At 48.7% G+C, this 16811-nt stretch overlaps 1 protein-coding gene across 4 annotated transcripts in view; it reads right to left on the bottom strand.

Annotated features, from left to right (window-relative positions):
• Nucleotides 1-16811, bottom strand: part of lyst (lysosomal trafficking regulator) — a 323436-nt gene that overhangs the window by 76161 nt on the left and 230464 nt on the right. For all 4 annotated transcript variants that reach the window (XM_071391269.1, XM_071391271.1, XM_071391270.1 and 1 more), the window contains 8 exons: nucleotides 16501-16699; nucleotides 15951-16082; nucleotides 15218-15731; nucleotides 14862-15014; nucleotides 8090-8270; nucleotides 5599-5768; nucleotides 3249-3479; nucleotides 385-551 (listed from right to left, as the gene is read on the bottom strand). In XM_071391269.1, the coding sequence (XP_071247370.1) occupies nucleotides 385-551; nucleotides 3249-3479; nucleotides 5599-5768; nucleotides 8090-8270; nucleotides 14862-15014; nucleotides 15218-15731; nucleotides 15951-16082; nucleotides 16501-16699 (1747 nt within the window). The remainder of the gene's footprint in view (nucleotides 1-384; nucleotides 552-3248; nucleotides 3480-5598; nucleotides 5769-8089; nucleotides 8271-14861; nucleotides 15015-15217; nucleotides 15732-15950; nucleotides 16083-16500; nucleotides 16700-16811) is intronic.

The following is a 16811-nucleotide window of genomic DNA, read 5'->3' as shown; positions in this document are numbered from 1 at the left end:
ATAGGTACCAGGCTATAATGTACCACAGTACCCTACTCTCTAATATAGGTACCAGGCTATATCTTACGCTTGGTTCGTCTCATCACAGTACCCTACTCTCTAATTTAGGTACCAGGCTATATCTTACCCTGGGTTTATCACAGTACCCTACTCTCTAATTTAGGTACCAGGCTATATCTTACCCTGGGTTTATCACAGTACCCTACTCTCTAATATAGGTACCAGGCTATAATGTACCACAGTACCCTACTCTCTAATATAGGTACCAGGCTATATCTTACCCTGGGGTCGTCTCATCACAGTAACCTACTCTCTACTATAGGTACCAGGCTATAATGTACCACAGTACCTACTCTCTACTATAGGTACCAGGCTATATCTTACCCTGGGTTCGTCTCATCTTGGACGTTTCCATGAAGCCCAACAGTGTGATCAGGTCCTCTATGATCCTGAAGTATTGCGCACCAGAGGAAGAGCAGGAATGGATGGTCACCGCGACCAACAGCTGTTGGATATCAACCACCAGCAGTTTGTAGTCGTTCAGAGGTATACTGAGGAGAGAGATTGAGACACAGACAGATCAGAGGTATACTGAGGAGAGAGATTGATTGAGACAGACAGATCAGAGGTATACTGAGGAGAGAGATTGATTGAGACAGACAGATCAGAGGTATACTGAGGAGAGAGATTGAGACACAGACAGATCAGAGGTATACTGAGGAGAGAGATTGATTGAGACAGACAGATCAGAGGTATACTGAGGAGAGAGATGGATTGAGACACAGACAGATCAGAGGTATACTGAGGAGAGAGATTGATTGAGACAGACAGATCAGAGGTATACTGAGGAGAGAGATTGATTGAGACACAGACAGATCAGAGGTATACTGAGGAGAGAGATTGATTGAGACACAGACAGATCAGAGGTATACTGAGGAGAGAGATGGATTGAGACACAGACAGATCAGAGGTATACTGAGGAGAGAGATTGATTGAGACAGACAGATCAGAGGTATACTGAGGAGAGAGATTGATTGAGACACAGACAGATCAGAGGTATACTGAGGAGAGAGATTGATTGAGACACAGACAGATCAGAGGTATACTGAGGAGAGAGATGGATTGAGACACAGACAGATCAGAGGTATACTGAGGAGAGAGATTGATTGAGACACAGACAGATCAGAGGTATACTGAGGAGAGAGATTGAGACAGACAGACAGATCAGAGGTATACTGAGGAGAGAGATTGATTGAGACAGACAGATCAGAGGTATACTGAGGAGAGAGATGGATTGAGACACAGACAGATCAGAGGTATACTGAGGAGAGAGATTGATTGAGACACAGACAGATCAGAGGTATACTGAGGAGAGAGATTGATTGAGACAGACAGATCAGAGGTATACCGAGGAGAGAGATGGATTGAGACACAGACAGATCAGAGGTATACTGAGGAGAGAGATTGATTGAGACACAGACAGATCAGAGGTATACCGAGGAGAGAGATTGATTGAGACACAGACAGATCAGAGGTATACTGAGGAGAGAGATGGATTGAGACACAGACAGATCAGAGGTATACTGAGGAGAGAGATTGATTGAGACACAGACAGATCAGAGGTATACCGAGGAGAGAGATTGATTGAGACACAGACAGATCAGAGGTATACTGAGGAGAGGGATTGATTGAGACAGACAGATCAGAGGTATACTGAGGAGAGAGATGGATTGAGACACAGACAGATCAGAGGTATACTGAGGAGAGAGATTGATTGAGACACAGACAGATCAGAGGTATACCGAGGAGAGAGATTGATTGAGACACAGACAGATCAGAGGTATACTGAGGAGAGAGATTGATTGAGACACAGACAGATCAGAGGTATACTGAGGAGAGAGATGGATTGAGACACAGACAGATCAGAGGTATACTGAGGAGAGAGATTGATTGAGACACAGACAGATCAGAGGTATACTGAGGAGAGAGATTGAGACAGACAGACAGATCAGAGGTATACTGAGGAGAGAGATTGAGACAGACAGACAGATCAGAGGTATACTGAGGAGAGGGATTGATTGAGACAGACAGATCAGAGGTATACTGAGGAGAGAGATTGATTGAGACACAGACAGATCAGAGGTATACTGAGGAGAGAGATGGATTGAGACACATACAGATCAGAGGTATACTGAGGAGAGAGATTGATTGAGACACAGACAGATCAGAGGTATACTGAGGAGAGAGATTGATTGAGACAGACAGATCAGAGGTATACTGAGGAGAGAGATGGATTGAGACATAGACAGATCAGAGGTATACTGAGGAGAGAGATGGATTGAGACACAGACAGATCAGAGGTATACTGAGGAGAGAGATTGATTGAGACACAGACAGATCAGAGGTATACTGAGGAGAGAGATGGATTGAGACACAGACAGTTCAGAGGTATACTGAGGAGAGAGATGGATTGAGACACAGACAGATCAGAGGTATACTGAGGAGAGAGATGGATTGAGACACAGACAGATCAGAGGTATACTGAGGAGAGAGATGGATTGAGACACAGACAGATCAGAGGTATAGTGAGGAGAGAGATGGATTGAGACACAGACAGAGAGCAGCGTGTGGAGCCATGCATGGCAACCCCTGGCAAACAATACCGTCGTTCTACTTAGCAAAACATCACTGGTGCATGAGTTCTAGTTTCAAATGATGCCATGCAATGAAATCTGTGGTTGGTACAGCTACATATTCATCTATATATTGTATACCAGATATAAAACTCTGTGTGATGAAACAAAAATAGAACTGTTTGGCCATAATGACCATCGTTATGTTTGGAGGAAAAAGGGGGAGGCTTGCAAGTCGAAGAACACCATCCCAACCGTGAAGCACGGGGGTGGCAGCATCATGTTGTGGGGGTGCTTTGCTGCAGGAGGGACCGGTGCACTTCACAAAATAGATGTCTATCATGAGAAAGGAAAATGATGTGGATATATTGAAGCAACATCTCAAGACATCAGTCAGGAAGTTAAAGCTTGGTCGCAAATGGGTCTTCCAAATGGACAATGACCCCAAGCATACGTCCAAAGTTGTGGCAAAATGGCTTTTCACATTCTTAAAATAAAGTGGTGATCCTAACTGACCTAAGACAGGGAAATTTTCCTCTGATTAAATGTCAGGAATTGTGAAAAAGTGAGTTGAAATGTATTTGGCTGAGGTGTATGTAAACTGTATGTACTAACCCGTGCTCCATGCCGTTGAGGGTAGACAGGGTGTTGAAGAGGACGTAGAGCAGGCCGTGGTCCAGCAGTATGTCAGCCAGTTTGGGACAGGCGTTGACGAGCTGCAGTAGCATACAGAGCACGTTGTGGACCAGACTGTTCTCACACAGACTGTTCTCTATTAAACCCAGCACTGGGATGATACAACGCTTCCTGAAGGGACTGATGGTCTCCATGTCCTCCAAGTCGAGACTGAAAAATACAACAAGAAGAAACACTGACACCTCCATATTGTTTCTGTTTCATATCCACCTCCTCCAGGCCCCTCCCCTCCCTGTACAAACTCCTCCTCCAGGCCTTGTTCCCTCCCCTCCCCTCCCTGTACAAACTCCTCCTCCAGGCCTTGTTCCCTCCCCTCCCTGTACTAACTCCTCCTCCAGGCATTGTTCCCTCTCCTCCCTGTACTAACTCCTCCTCCAGGCATTGCTCCCTCCCCTCCCTGTACTAACTCCTCCTCCAGGCATTGTTCCCTCTCCTCCCTGTACTAACTCCTCCTCCAGGCCTTGTTCCCTCCCCTCCCCTCCCTGTACAAACTCCTCCTCCAGGCCTTGTTCCCTCCCCTCCCTGTACTAACTCCTCCTCCAGGCATTGTTCCCTCTCCTCCCTGTACTAACTCCTCCTCCAGGCATTGTTCCCTCCCCTCCCTGTACTAACTCCTCCTCCAGGCCTTGTTCCCTCCCCTCCCTGTACTAACTCCTCCTCCAGGCCTTGTTCCCTCCCCTCCCTGTACTAACTCCTCCTCCAGGCCTTGTTCCCTCCCCTCCCTGTACTAACTCCTCCTCCAGGCCTTGCTCCCTCCCCTCCCTGTACTAACTCCTCCTCCAGGCCTTGTTCCCTCCCCTCCCTGTACTAACTCCTCCTCTAGGCATTGTTCCCTCTCCTCCCCTCCCTGTACTAACTCCTCCTCCAGGCCTTGTTCCCTCCCCTCCCTGTACTAACTCCTCCTCCAGGCCTTACTCCCTCCCCTCCCTGTACTAACTCCTCCTCCAGGCCTTGTTCCCTCCCCTCCCTGTACTAACTCCTCCTCCAGGCATTGCTCCCTCCCCTCTTTGTACTAACTCCTCCTCCAGGCCTTGCTCCCTCCCCTCTTTGTACTAACTCCTCCAGGCCTTGCTCCCTTCTTTGTACTAACTCCTCCTCCAGGCCTTCCTCCCTGTACTAACTCCTCCTCCAGGCCTTGTTCCCTCCCCTCCCCTCCCTGTACTAACTCCTCCTCCAGGCCTTGTTCCCTCCCCTCCCTGTACTAACTCCTCCTCCAGGCCTTGTTCCCTCCCCTCCCTGTACTAACTCCTCCTCCAGGCCTTGCTCCCTCCCCTCCCTGTACTAACTCCTCCTCCAGGCCTTGTTCCCTCCCCTCCCCTCCCTGTACTAACTCCTCCTCTAGGCATTGCTCCCTCCCCTCCCTGTACTAACTCCTCCTCCAGGCCTTGTTCCCTCCCCTCCCTGTACTAACTCCTCCTCCAGGCCTTGTTCCCTCCCCTCCCCTCCCTGTACTAACTCCTCCTCTAGGCATTGCTCCCTCCCCTCCCTGTACTAACTCCTCCTCCAGGCCTTATTCCCTCCCCTCCCTGTACTAACTCCTCCTCCAGGCCTTGTTCCCGCCCCTCCCTGTACTAACTCCTCCTCCAGGCCTTGTTCCCTCCCCTCCCTGTACTAACTCCTCCTCCAGGCCTTGCTCCCTCCCCTCTTTGTACTAACTCCTCCTCCAGGCCTTGCTCCCTCCCCTCCCTGTACTAACTCCTCCTCCAGGCCTTGTTCCCTCCCCTCCCCTCCCTGTACTAACTCCTCCTCCAGGCCTTGTTCCCTCCCCTCCCAACTCCTCCTCCAGGCCTTGTTCCCTCCCCTCCCCTCCCTGTACTAACTCCTCCTCCAGGCCTTGTTCCCTCCCCTCCCAACTCCTCCTCCAGGCCTTGTTCCCTCCCCTCCCCTCCCTGTACTAACTCCTCCTCCAGGCCTTGTTCCCTCCCCTCCCCTCCCTGTACTAACTCCTCCTCCAGGTCTTGCTCCCTCCCCTCCCTGTACTAACTCCTCCTCCAGGCCTTGTTCCCTCCCCTCCCCTCCCTGTACTAACTCCTCCTCCAGGCCTTGTTCCCTCCCCTCCCTGTACTAACTCCTCCTCCAGGCCTTGTTCCCTCCCCTCCCTGTACAAACTCCTCCTCCAGGCCTTGTTCCCTCCCCTCCCTGTACAAACTCCTCCTCCAGGCCTTGTTCCCTCCCCTCCCTGTACTAACTCCTCCTCCAGGCCTTGTTCCCTCCCCTCCCTGTACTAACTCCTCCTCCAGGCCTTGTTCCCTCCCCTCCCTGTACTAACTCCTCCTCCAGGCCGACAGGTCGTCCAAACAGCATCTCCAGGAAGACCTCCAGCAGGCCCTGAGTCCCCTGGTGCAGGTACAGCTGATTGGCTAAGAGACTGAAGCCATGGTTCTTCAGGAACTTCTCCTTCTGCTCCTTAAACGCTCGGCTGAAGTATGCATCCAGGAGCTGGAGAGAGGAGAGACAGTAAGCTGTTAGAGCTAACATACTGGCATCCAGGAGCTGGAGAGAGGAGAGACAGTAAGCTGTTAGAGATAACATACTGGCATCCAGGAGCTGGAGAGAGGAGAGACAGTAAGCTGTTAGAGATAACATACTGGCATCCAGGAGCTGGAGAGAGGAGAGACAGTAAGCTGTTAGAGATAACATACTGGCATCCAGGAGCTGGAGAGAGGAGAGACAGTAAGCTGTTAGAGATAACATACTGGCATCCAGGAGCTGGAGAGAGGGGATAACATACTGGCATCCAGGAGCTGGAGAGAGGAGAGACAGTAAGCTGTTAGAGATAACATACTGGCATCCAGGAGCTGGAGAGAGGAGATAACATACTGGCATCCAGGAGCTGGAGAGAGGAGATAACATACTGGCATCCAGGAGCTGGAGAGAGGAGAGACAGTAAGCTGTTAGAGATAACATACTGGCATCCAGGAGCTGGAGAGAGGAGAGACAGTAAGCTGTTAGAGATAACATACTGGCATCCAGGAGCTGGAGAGAGGAGAGACAGTAAGCTGTTAGAGATAACATACTGGCATCCAGGAGCTGGAGAGAGGAGAGACAGTAAGCTGTTAGAGATAACATACTGGCATCCAGGAGCTGGAGAGAGGGGATAACATACTGGCATCCAGGAGCTGGAGAGAGGAGAGACAGTAAGCTGTTAGAGATAACATACTGGCATCCAGGAGCTGGAGAGAGGAGATAACATACTGGCATCCAGGAGCTGAAGAGAGGAGATAACATACTGGCATCCATGAGCTGGAGAGAGGAGAGACAGTAAGCTGTTAGAGATAACATACTGGCATCCAGGAGCTGGAGAGAGGAGAGACAGTAAGCTGTTAGAGATAACATACTGGCATCCAGGAGCTGGAGAGAGGAGAGACAGTAAGCTGTTAGAGATAACATACTGGCATCCAGGAGCTGGAGAGAGGAGATAACATACTGGCATCCAGGAGCTGGAGAGAGGAGAGACAGTAAGCTGTTAGAGATAACATACTGGCATCTAGGAGTTGGAGAGAGGAGAGACAGTAAGCTGTTAGAGATAACATACTGGCATCCAGGAGCTGGAGAGAGGAGAGACAGTAAGCTGTTAGAGATAACATACTGGCATCCAGGAGCTGGAGAAAGGAGAGACAGTAAGCTGTTAGAGATAACATACTGGCATCTAGGAGCTGGAGAGAGGAGAGACAGTAAGCTGTTAGAGATAACATACTGGCATCTAGGAGTTGGAGAGAGGAGAGACAGTAACCTGTTAGAGATAACATACTGGCATCCAGGAGCTGGAGAGAGGAGAGACAGTAAGCTGTTAGAGATAACATACTGGCATCCAGGAGCTGGAGAGAGGAGAGACAGTAAGCTGTTAGAGATAACATACTGGCATCCAGGAGCTGGAGAAAGGAGAGACAGTAAGCTGTTAGAGATAACATACTGGCATCCAGGAGCTGGAGAGAGGAGAGACAGTAAGCTGTTAGAGATAACATACTGGCATCCAGGAGCTGGAGAGAGGAGAGACAGTAAGCTGTTAGAGATAACATACTGGCATCCAGGAGCTGGAGAAAGGAGAGAGAGTAAGCTGTTAGAGATAACATACTGGCATCCAGGAGCTGGAGAGAGGAGATAACATACTGGCATGCAGGAGCTGGAGAAAGGAGAGACAGTAAGCTGTTAGAGATAACATACTGGCATCCAGGAGCTGGAGAGAGGAGAGACAGTAAGCTGTTAGAGATAACATACTGGCATCCAGGAGCTGGAGAGAGGAGAGACAGTAAGCTGTTAGAGATAACATACTGGCATCCAGGAGCTGGAGAGAGGAGATAACATACTGGCATCCAGGAGCTGGAGAGAGGAGATACCATACTGGCATCCAGGAGCTGGAGAGAGGAGAGACAGTAAGCTGTTAGAGATAACATACTGGCATCCAGGAGCTGGAGAGAGGAGAGACAGTAAGCTGTTAGAGATAACATACTGGCATCCAGGAGCTGGAGAAAGGAGAGACAGTAAGCTGTTAGAGCTAACATACTGGCATCCAGGAGCTGGAGAAAGGAGAAAAGAGATAACCCAACATAATGTCATCCAGGACCTACAGGGAGACTAGGACAAGGAGTGAGAGACAGCAGCATTACATCTAAAAGAACATGAGATCCCTGCTGAAGGCTTGGCTGAGGTAGGTGTCTAGGAGCTGGGACATAACTGTTAACAGGCAACATAACACATAGTGGAAATGTGTTGGCCTGCGCCTTCCTCAGTGTGTGTGAGAGCATTACAAGAGAACTAACCTTCATAACCCCCTGCTGTATAAGGGGAGAGGAGTGGTTGACGAGGACGATAAGAGCTTCAGGTTGGACCAGCTTGTCCATCACCTCCTCCAGCATCAGGTCCGGTAGTAGTAGCAGAACCCCTCTCAACAGGTCATATAGACCATAGCATATTAACACCAGGCAGTCCTCTGTACTGGTCCTGTAATAAAATAATAGTAAGTAATGTACGTAATTTACGTATCACATAAACCCCAGGAAGAGTAGCTGCTGCCTTGGCAGGAACTAATTGGGATCCATAATAAACCCCAGGAAGAGTAGCTGCTGCCTTGGCAGGAACTAATTGGGATCCATAATAAACCCCAGGAAGAGTAGCTGCTGCCTTGGCAGGAACTAATTGGGATCCATAATAAACCCCAGGAAGAGTAGCTGCTGCCTTGGCAGGAACTAATAGGGATCCATAATAAACCCCAGGAAGAGTAGCTGCTGCCTTGGCAGGAACTAATTGGGATCCATAATAAACCCCAGGAAGAGTAGCTGCTGCCTTGGCAGGAACTAATTGGGATCCATAATAAACCCCAGGAAGAGTAGCTGCTGCCTTGGCAGGAACTAATGGGGATCCATAATAAACCCCAGGAAGAGTAGCTGCTGCCTTGGCAGGAACTAATTGGGATCCATAATAAACCCCAGGAAGAGTAGCTGCTGCCTTGGCAGGAACTAATTGGGATCCATAATAAACCCCAGGAAGAGTAGCTGCTGCCTTGGCAGGAACTAATTGGGATCCATAATAAACCCCAGGAAGAGTAGCTGCTGCCTTGGCAGGAACTAATTGGGATCCATAATAAACCCCAGGAAGAGTAGCTGCTGCCTTGGCAGGAACTAATTGGGATCCATAATAAACCCCAGGAAGAGTAGCTGCTGCCTTGGCAGGAACTAATTGGGATCCATAATAAACCCCAGGAAGAGTAGCTGCTGCCTTGGCAGGAACTAATTGGGATCCATAATAAACCCCAGGAAGAGTAGCTGCTGCCTTGGCAGGAACTAATAGGGATCCATAATAAACCCCAGGAAGAGTAGCTGCTGCCTTGACAGGAACTAATGGGGATCCATAATAAACCCCAGGAAGAGTAGCTGCTGCCTTGGCAGGAACTAATGGGTATCCATAATAAACCCCAGGAAGAGTAGCTGCTGCCTTGGCAGGAACTATTGGGGATCCATAATAAACCCCAGGAAGAGTAGCTGCTGCCTTGGCAGGAACTAATGGGGATCCATAATAAACCCCAGGAAGAGTAGCTGCTGCCTTGGCAGGAACTAATGGGGATCCATAATAAACCCCAGGAAGAGTAGCTGCTGCCTTGACAGGAACTAATGGGGATCCATAATAAACCCCAGGAAGAGTAGCTGCTGCCTTGGCAGGAACTAATGGGGATCCATAATAAACCCCAGGAAGAGTAGCTGCTGCCTTGGCAGGAACTAATGGGGATCCATAATAAACCCCAGGAAGAGTAGCTGCTGCCTTGGCAGGAACTAATGGGGATCCATAATAAACCCCAGGAAGAGTAGCTGCTGCCTTGGCAGGAACTAATGGGGATCCATAATAAACCCCAGGAAGAGTAGCTGCTGCCTTGGCAGGAACTAATGGGGATCCATAATAAACCACAGGAAGAGTAGCTGCTGCCTTGGCAGGAACTAATGGGGATCCATAATAAACCCCAGGAAGAGTAGCTGCTGCCTTGGCAGGAACTAATGGGGATCCATAATAAACCCCAGGAAGAGTAGCTGCTGCCTTGGCAGGAACTAATGGGGATCCATAATAAACCCCAGGAAGAGTAGCTGCTGCCTTGGCAGGAACTAATTGGGATCCATAATAAACCCCAGGAAGAGTAGCTGCTGCCTTGGCAGGAACTAATGGGGATCCATAATAAACCCCAGGAAGAGTAGCTGCTGCCTTGGCAGGAACTAATAGGGATCCATAATAAACCCCAGGAAGAGTAGCTGCTGCCTTGGCAGGAACTAATGGGGATCCAGAATAAACCCCAGGAAGAGTAGCTGCTGCCTTGGCAGGAACTAATGGGTATCCATAATAAACCCCAGGAAGAGTAGCTGCTGCCTTGGCAGGAACTAATGGGGATCCATAATAAACCCCAGGAAGAGTAGCTGCTGCCTTGGCAGGAACTAATGGGGATCCATAATAAACCCCAGGAAGAGTAGCTGCTGCCTTGGCAGGAACTAATGGGGATCCATAATAAACCCCAGGAAGAGTAGCTGCTGCCTTGACAGGAACTAATGGGGATCCATAATAAACCCCAGGAAGAGTAGCTGCTGCCTTGGCAGGAACTAATGGGGATCCATAATAAACCCCAGGAAGAGTAGCTGCTGCCTTGGCAGGAACTAATGGGGATCCATAATAAACCCCAGGAAGAGTAGCTGCTGCCTTGGCAGGAACTAATGGGGATCCATAATAAACCCCAGGAAGAGTAGCTGCTGCCTTGGCAGGAACTAATGGGGATCCATAATAAACCACAGGAAGAGTAGCTGCTGCCTTGGCAGGAACTAATGGGGATCCATAATAAACCACAGGAAGAGTAGCTGCTGCCTTGGCAGGAACTAATGGGGATCCATAATAAACCCCAGGAAGAGTAGCTGCTGCCTTGGCAGGAACTAATGGGGATCCATAATAAACCCCAGGAAGAGTAGCTGCTGCCTTGGCAGGAACTAATGGGGATCCATAATAAACCCCAGGAAGAGTAGCTGCTGCCTTGCAGGAACTAATGGGGATCCATAATAAACCCCAGGAAGAGTAGCTGCTGCCTTGGCAGGAACTAATGGGGATCCATAATAAACCCCAGGAAGAGTAGCTGCTGCCTTGGCAGGAACTAATGGGGATCCATAATAAACCCCAGGAAGAGTAGCTGCTGCCTTGGCAGGAACTAACAGGGATCCTTAATAAATACAACCAGAGACTAAACATTAAGCTTTATCACAAATGATTAGTCCCACAGCTGTCTTTTCCCTTTCTGAATGACGTTACGGTCCCAGACACACAGAACAAACACAGCCAGCGATAAGAGGGGTATTATACCTGGCTTGTGGCTATTGTCCTAGGAAGGGGGACAGGTGTTCTCTTTATTGGTAGTGTGAGGTGTTTCCCTGCTGTGTTAACAGGACAGGTGTTCACTGTGTGATCAGTCCACAGAGCTCTGATCAGTCAACATAACACGGCTTCATAAACAGAGACAAGTCTAATATTCAATAACGGGTACAAACAGTCCACAACCCAGAACAGATAAAGCTTGAAACAGCCCCCCCCCCCCAATTTCATATCCTTTCATACGAGGTCTTTAGATGAAAGCAGAGAGACACTGGCTAGTTCGGGTTCTCTCCTATGCACACAGAAGATACACAGGTGATGACTGAACAGAGAGAGGAGAGAGAGAGCGAAAGAGCAATAGGAGAGCGAGAGAGAGACCGAAAGAGCGATAGGAGAGCGAGAGAGAGACCGAAAGAGCGATAGGAGAGCGAGAGAGGGAGCGAAAGAGAGAGAGGACCAGGACATTGAGACAATAAAGAGCGAAAAAGAAAGAAAGAAAGAGTGTGAGAAGAGAGGATGTGGATGAAATAACTAATTAGCTGATGCACTTCGTTCACAGGGAGAGAGTATTATTGGACTTCTTCAAAGACCGCTTGATGACACTCAGCTGAGATGGAAATATAGATAAAGAGGAGGGAGTGAGGGTGGTTCTGTCAATTCAACAGAAACTCATCTTCACCGATGGTAGAGATACAGGACGCTTCGCAATGCGGAACCCTGTCCATTATATAGAGCCCTATGGGTCCTGGTCAACAGTAGTCCACTATATAGAGCCCTATGGGTCCTGGTCAACAGTAGTCCACTATATAGAGCCCTATGGGTCCTGGTCAACAGTAGTCCACTATATAGAGCCCTATGGGTCCTGGTCAACAGTAGTCCACTATATAGAGCCCTATGGGTCCTGGTCAACAGTAGTCCACTATATAGAGCCCTATGGGTCCTGGTCAACAGTAGTCCACTATATAGAGTCCTATGGGTCCTGGTCAACAGTAGTCCACTATATAGAGCCCTATGGGTCCTGGTCAACAGTAGTCCACTATATAGACCCCTATGGGTCCTGGTCAACAGTAGTCCACTATATAGACCCCTATGGGTCCTGGTCAACAGTAGTCCACTATATAGAGCCCTATGGGTCCTGGTCAACAGTAGTCCACTATATAGAGTCCTATGGGTCCTGGTCAACAGTAGTCCACTATATAGAGTCCCCTGATGGGTCCTGGTCAACAGTAGTCCACTATATAGAGCCCTATGGGTCCTGGTCAACAGTAGTCCACTATATAGAGCCCTATGGGTCCTGGTCAACAGTAGTCCACTATATAGAGTCCTATGGGTCCTGGTCAACAGTAGTCCACTATATAGAGCCCTATGGGTCCTGGTCAACAGTAGTCCATTATATAGAGCCCTATGGGTCCTGGTCAACAGTAGTCCACTATATAGAGCCCTATGGGTCCTGGTCAACAGTAGTCCACTATATAGAGTCCTATGGGTCCTGGTCAACAGTAGTCCACTATATAGACCCCTATGGGTCCTGGTCAACAGTAGTCCACTATATAGAGCCCTATGGGTCCTGGTCAACAGTAGTCCACTATATAGAGCCCTATGGGTCCTGGTCAACAGTAGTCCACTATATAGAGTCCTATGGGTCCTGGTCAACAGTAGTCCACTATATAGAGTCCTATGGGTCCTGGTCAACAGTAGTCCACTATATAGAGCCCTATGGGTCCTGGTCAACAGTAGTCCACTATATAGAGCCCTATGGGTCCTGGTCAACAGTAGTCCACTATATAGAGTCCTTTGGGTCCTGGTCAACAGTAGTCCACTATATAGAGTCCTATGGGTCCTGGTCAACAGTAGTCCACTATATAGAGCCCTATGGGTCCTGGTCAACAGTAGTCCACTATATAGAGTCCTATGGGTCCTGGTCAACAGTAGTCCACTATATAGACCCCTATGGGTCATGGTCACACAGACAAGAGAACAGAAGGAAGTAGGAAGGCCTCATGGTCACACAGACAATAGGAATAATAGATACTAGCTGCCTGATGATTCCCATTGCTGTTGTATCACTAACATGGTGCCTGGGTCAGTGTAGGACAGTGACCGCGCTGAAAGGCTTGTGAGTGGATATGATCATTTATCCAGTGAATCTAAGAGTGTTGGGGTGATATCCACAAGTTCATACCTTCATACTGTTTCTGTAGCATACCGGAGAATACCGTATTACCAAATGTGCACACTAGGGGCGCTATATATGCGTTTTTACACACAAAACAACGTAGGCAACAGGGATCCTGATCCAGGAGGGGATTGAATGTCTCTGCTGTAACCGAGAAGCTTGATCTTGACATCTAGCCACTTAGATGGCAAGTTAGCAAACCATCTAACATGGTAGTCTGTATAGGAGCATGAGATCTGACAGGGTAGTCTGTATAGGAGCATGAGATCTAACAGGGTAGTCTGTATAGGAGCATGAGATCTGACAGGGTAGTCTGTATAGGAGCATGAGATCTAACAGGGTAGTCTGTATAGGAGCATGAGATCTAACAGGGTAGTCTGTATAGGAGCATGAGATCTGACAGGGTAGTCTGTATAGGAGCATGAGATCTAACAGGGTAGTCTGTATAGGAGCATGAGATCTGACAGGGTAGTCTGTATAGGAGCATGAGATCTAACAGGGTAGTCTGTATAGGAGCATGAGATCTAACAGGGTAGTCTGTATTGGAGCATGATATCTGACAGGGTAGTCTGTATAGGAGCATGAGATCTAACAGGGTAGTCTGTATAGGAGCATGAGATCTAACAGGGTAGTCTGTATAGGAGCATGACATCTAACAGGGTAGTCTGTATAGGAGCATGAGATCTAACAGGGTAGTCTGTATAAGAGCATGAGATCTGACAGGGTAGTCTGTATAGGAGCATGAGATCTGACAGGGTAGTCTGTATAGGAGCATGAGATCTAACAGGGTAGTCTGTATAGGAGCATGAGATCTAACAGGGTAGTCTGTAAAGGAGCATGAGTTCTAACAGGGTAGTCTGTATAGGAGCATGAGATCTAACAGGGTAGTCTGTATAGGAGAATGAGATCTGACAGGGTAGTCTGTATAGGAGCATGAGATCTAACAGGGTAGTCTGTATAGGAGCATGAGATCTAACAGGGTAGTCTGTATAGGAGCATGAGATCTAACAGGGTAGTCTGTATAGGAGAATGAGATCTAACAGGGTAGTCTGTATAGGAGAATGAGATCTAACAGGGTAGTCTGTATAGGAGCATGAGATCTAACAGGGTAGTCTGTATAGGAGCATGAGATCTAACAGGGTAGTCTGTAAAGGAGCATGAGATCTAACAGGGTAGTCTGTATAGGAGAATGAGATCTAACAGGGTAGTCTGTATAGGAGCATGAGATCTAACAGGGTAGTCTGTATAGGAGCATGAGATCTAACAGGGTAGTCTGTAAAGGAGCATGAGATCTAACAGGGTAGTCTGTATAGGAGCATGAGATCTAACAGGGTAGTCTGTATAGGAGCATGAGATCTAACAGGGTAGTCTGTATTGGAGCATGAGATCTAACAGGGTAGTCTGTATAGGAGCATGAGATATAACAGGGTAGTCTGTATAGGAGCATGAGATCTAACAGGGTAGTCTGTATTGGAGCATGAGATCTGACAGGTGTAGTGGGTGTGTTATTCTATAAAGTAGTGTACCTGTCGTTGCTAGAGTCTTTGCTGTAGGCCCTCTCGTATCCAGGGGAGTATGAGTAGCTCTCCCAGTCTTCTGGTAGCGTCCCACGGTCGGCCACGCTGGGCCAGCGACCCAGGGCCAGGCTCCCATTCTGGGCAGGGAAGGCCAGGCCCAGGCTGGATGAAGGAATGAAGGAAGGTATTAGACATGTTTTAAAAGGTAGAGTCAGTGATGTACAAAATAAACAGCGATATCAGTTTGATTTCTGCGACTATTATGAGAGGTGAAGTACGAGGCTAAACGTCTGATTTGGTTCCTATGGGCCCCTAAAGCACTTTATAAGGAAAAGGTGCCCTTTGGAAGCAACATATCCAGTCACCTGGCCAGGTTAGAGGAGCTCCTCTGAAACGATGTGATCCCCTTCAGACTGTCCGGCCTCTGTGGCACCTCATCGCTCGCCCAATCAAAACGGTCCTCAGATTCGGCACCGCCCACGCTGCCCTCAACCAGACTATCCACCTCCCCCCTCTCCTCCACCCCCTCCTCCCCATCTACCTCCCCCCTCAACTCCACCTCCTCGATACTGATGGACGGGGTATGTGGTGCCTCTCCTCCCTCTCGGGAGTCACAGATGGTTTTCGCCGACTCACAGCTCGACAGAAGCTGTTCCTCCCCAACCCCTCCTCCTCCTCCTCTCTTTAGAGTCTCTGTGCTTCCCAGAATCACCCCCTCTCCCTCCTGGCCCGCCCTGGGGCTCCCAGCCCCTCCATGACCCACACAGGGCCTGAGCAACGGGGAGGAGTTGGGCGAGGGCGTCAGGTTGGCGGGTCGGAGGGACAGGGACTGGTCGTCTCCTCCGTGTTCAGGTGACGGAGGCTGAAGGTGGATGGTACCTTCAGAGGGAAACAGATGTACCTAAATATAAATCTCATGCCGCTCCCAACATGTTTAACAGGAAAGGGAAAAGGTCTTGGGCAGGACAAGGTAATAACAACGTGCAGAAGAACATGTATATTTGTTTCCTGGGCGGATATTTGCATACAGGTGTTCTGCACCAATGGAGAGTGAGAAACATGTCACTGCACGAAGACAAAAATAATGATTCTAGGTACCTTCAGGAAGAGGGTCCTCAGTGAAGACAGCCGTGGAGAGAGAGGCCGCTGAGCTACCAGCTGACTTCCATCCACTGTTGATATTTCTCATATACATTATGGACTGGACTTTCTCCTGGTACAGCTTCCCATCTACAGGACAACAGACAACATATATATACTGGTCCTGGTACAGCCTCACCATCTACAGGACAACAGACAACATATATATACTGGTCCTGGTACAGCCTCACCATCTACAGGACAACAGACAACATATATATATACTGGTCCTGGTACAGCCTCACCATCTACAGGACAACAGACAACATATATATACTGGTCCTGGTACAGCCTCACCATCTACAGGACAACAGACAACATATATATACTGGTCCTGGTACAGCCTCACCATCTACAGGACAACAGACACAATACTGTCTGTGGTGTTAAGTCCTTTCAGTAACAGCAGACACCTTGGTAGAAAATTACTATTCAAAGTAAAAGTCACCTATTAAAATAGCCGAGTTTGACTTTATTAATTGAACCAGGAAGTGTGTAAAAAACCCACCTATGTGTAGTGAGAAGTAGAAGCTTGTAGGCGTATGACAGACGTAGGTGTTAGTGGGCGGGTGCACGGCGAGGAGGAAGTTGTAGACCAATCGGAGGAGGTCTAGGTCCGGGGGTGAACCCAACACTTCCTGGATGATCTTAACGAAAGACAGACACACTTCCTGTGGGATGGAGGTCAGGTGCTCGTCCCGATGCTCCTGGGGGACAAACACAGAGGATAAGGAAGTCTGATAGTTAACGTGTAAGAAAAGGCCAGAGGAACATGCAGTCGTTTAATTACATTGACTTAAATAGTGAGTCATTTAGCAG

Source organism: Salvelinus alpinus, chromosome 3 (assembly GCF_045679555.1).
Source record: "Salvelinus alpinus chromosome 3, SLU_Salpinus.1, whole genome shotgun sequence".
NCBI lineage: Eukaryota > Metazoa > Chordata > Actinopteri > Salmoniformes > Salmonidae > Salvelinus > Salvelinus alpinus.
Note: the sequence above shows the minus strand (reverse complement) of the source record. Positions and strands in the feature narration are given on the sequence as shown.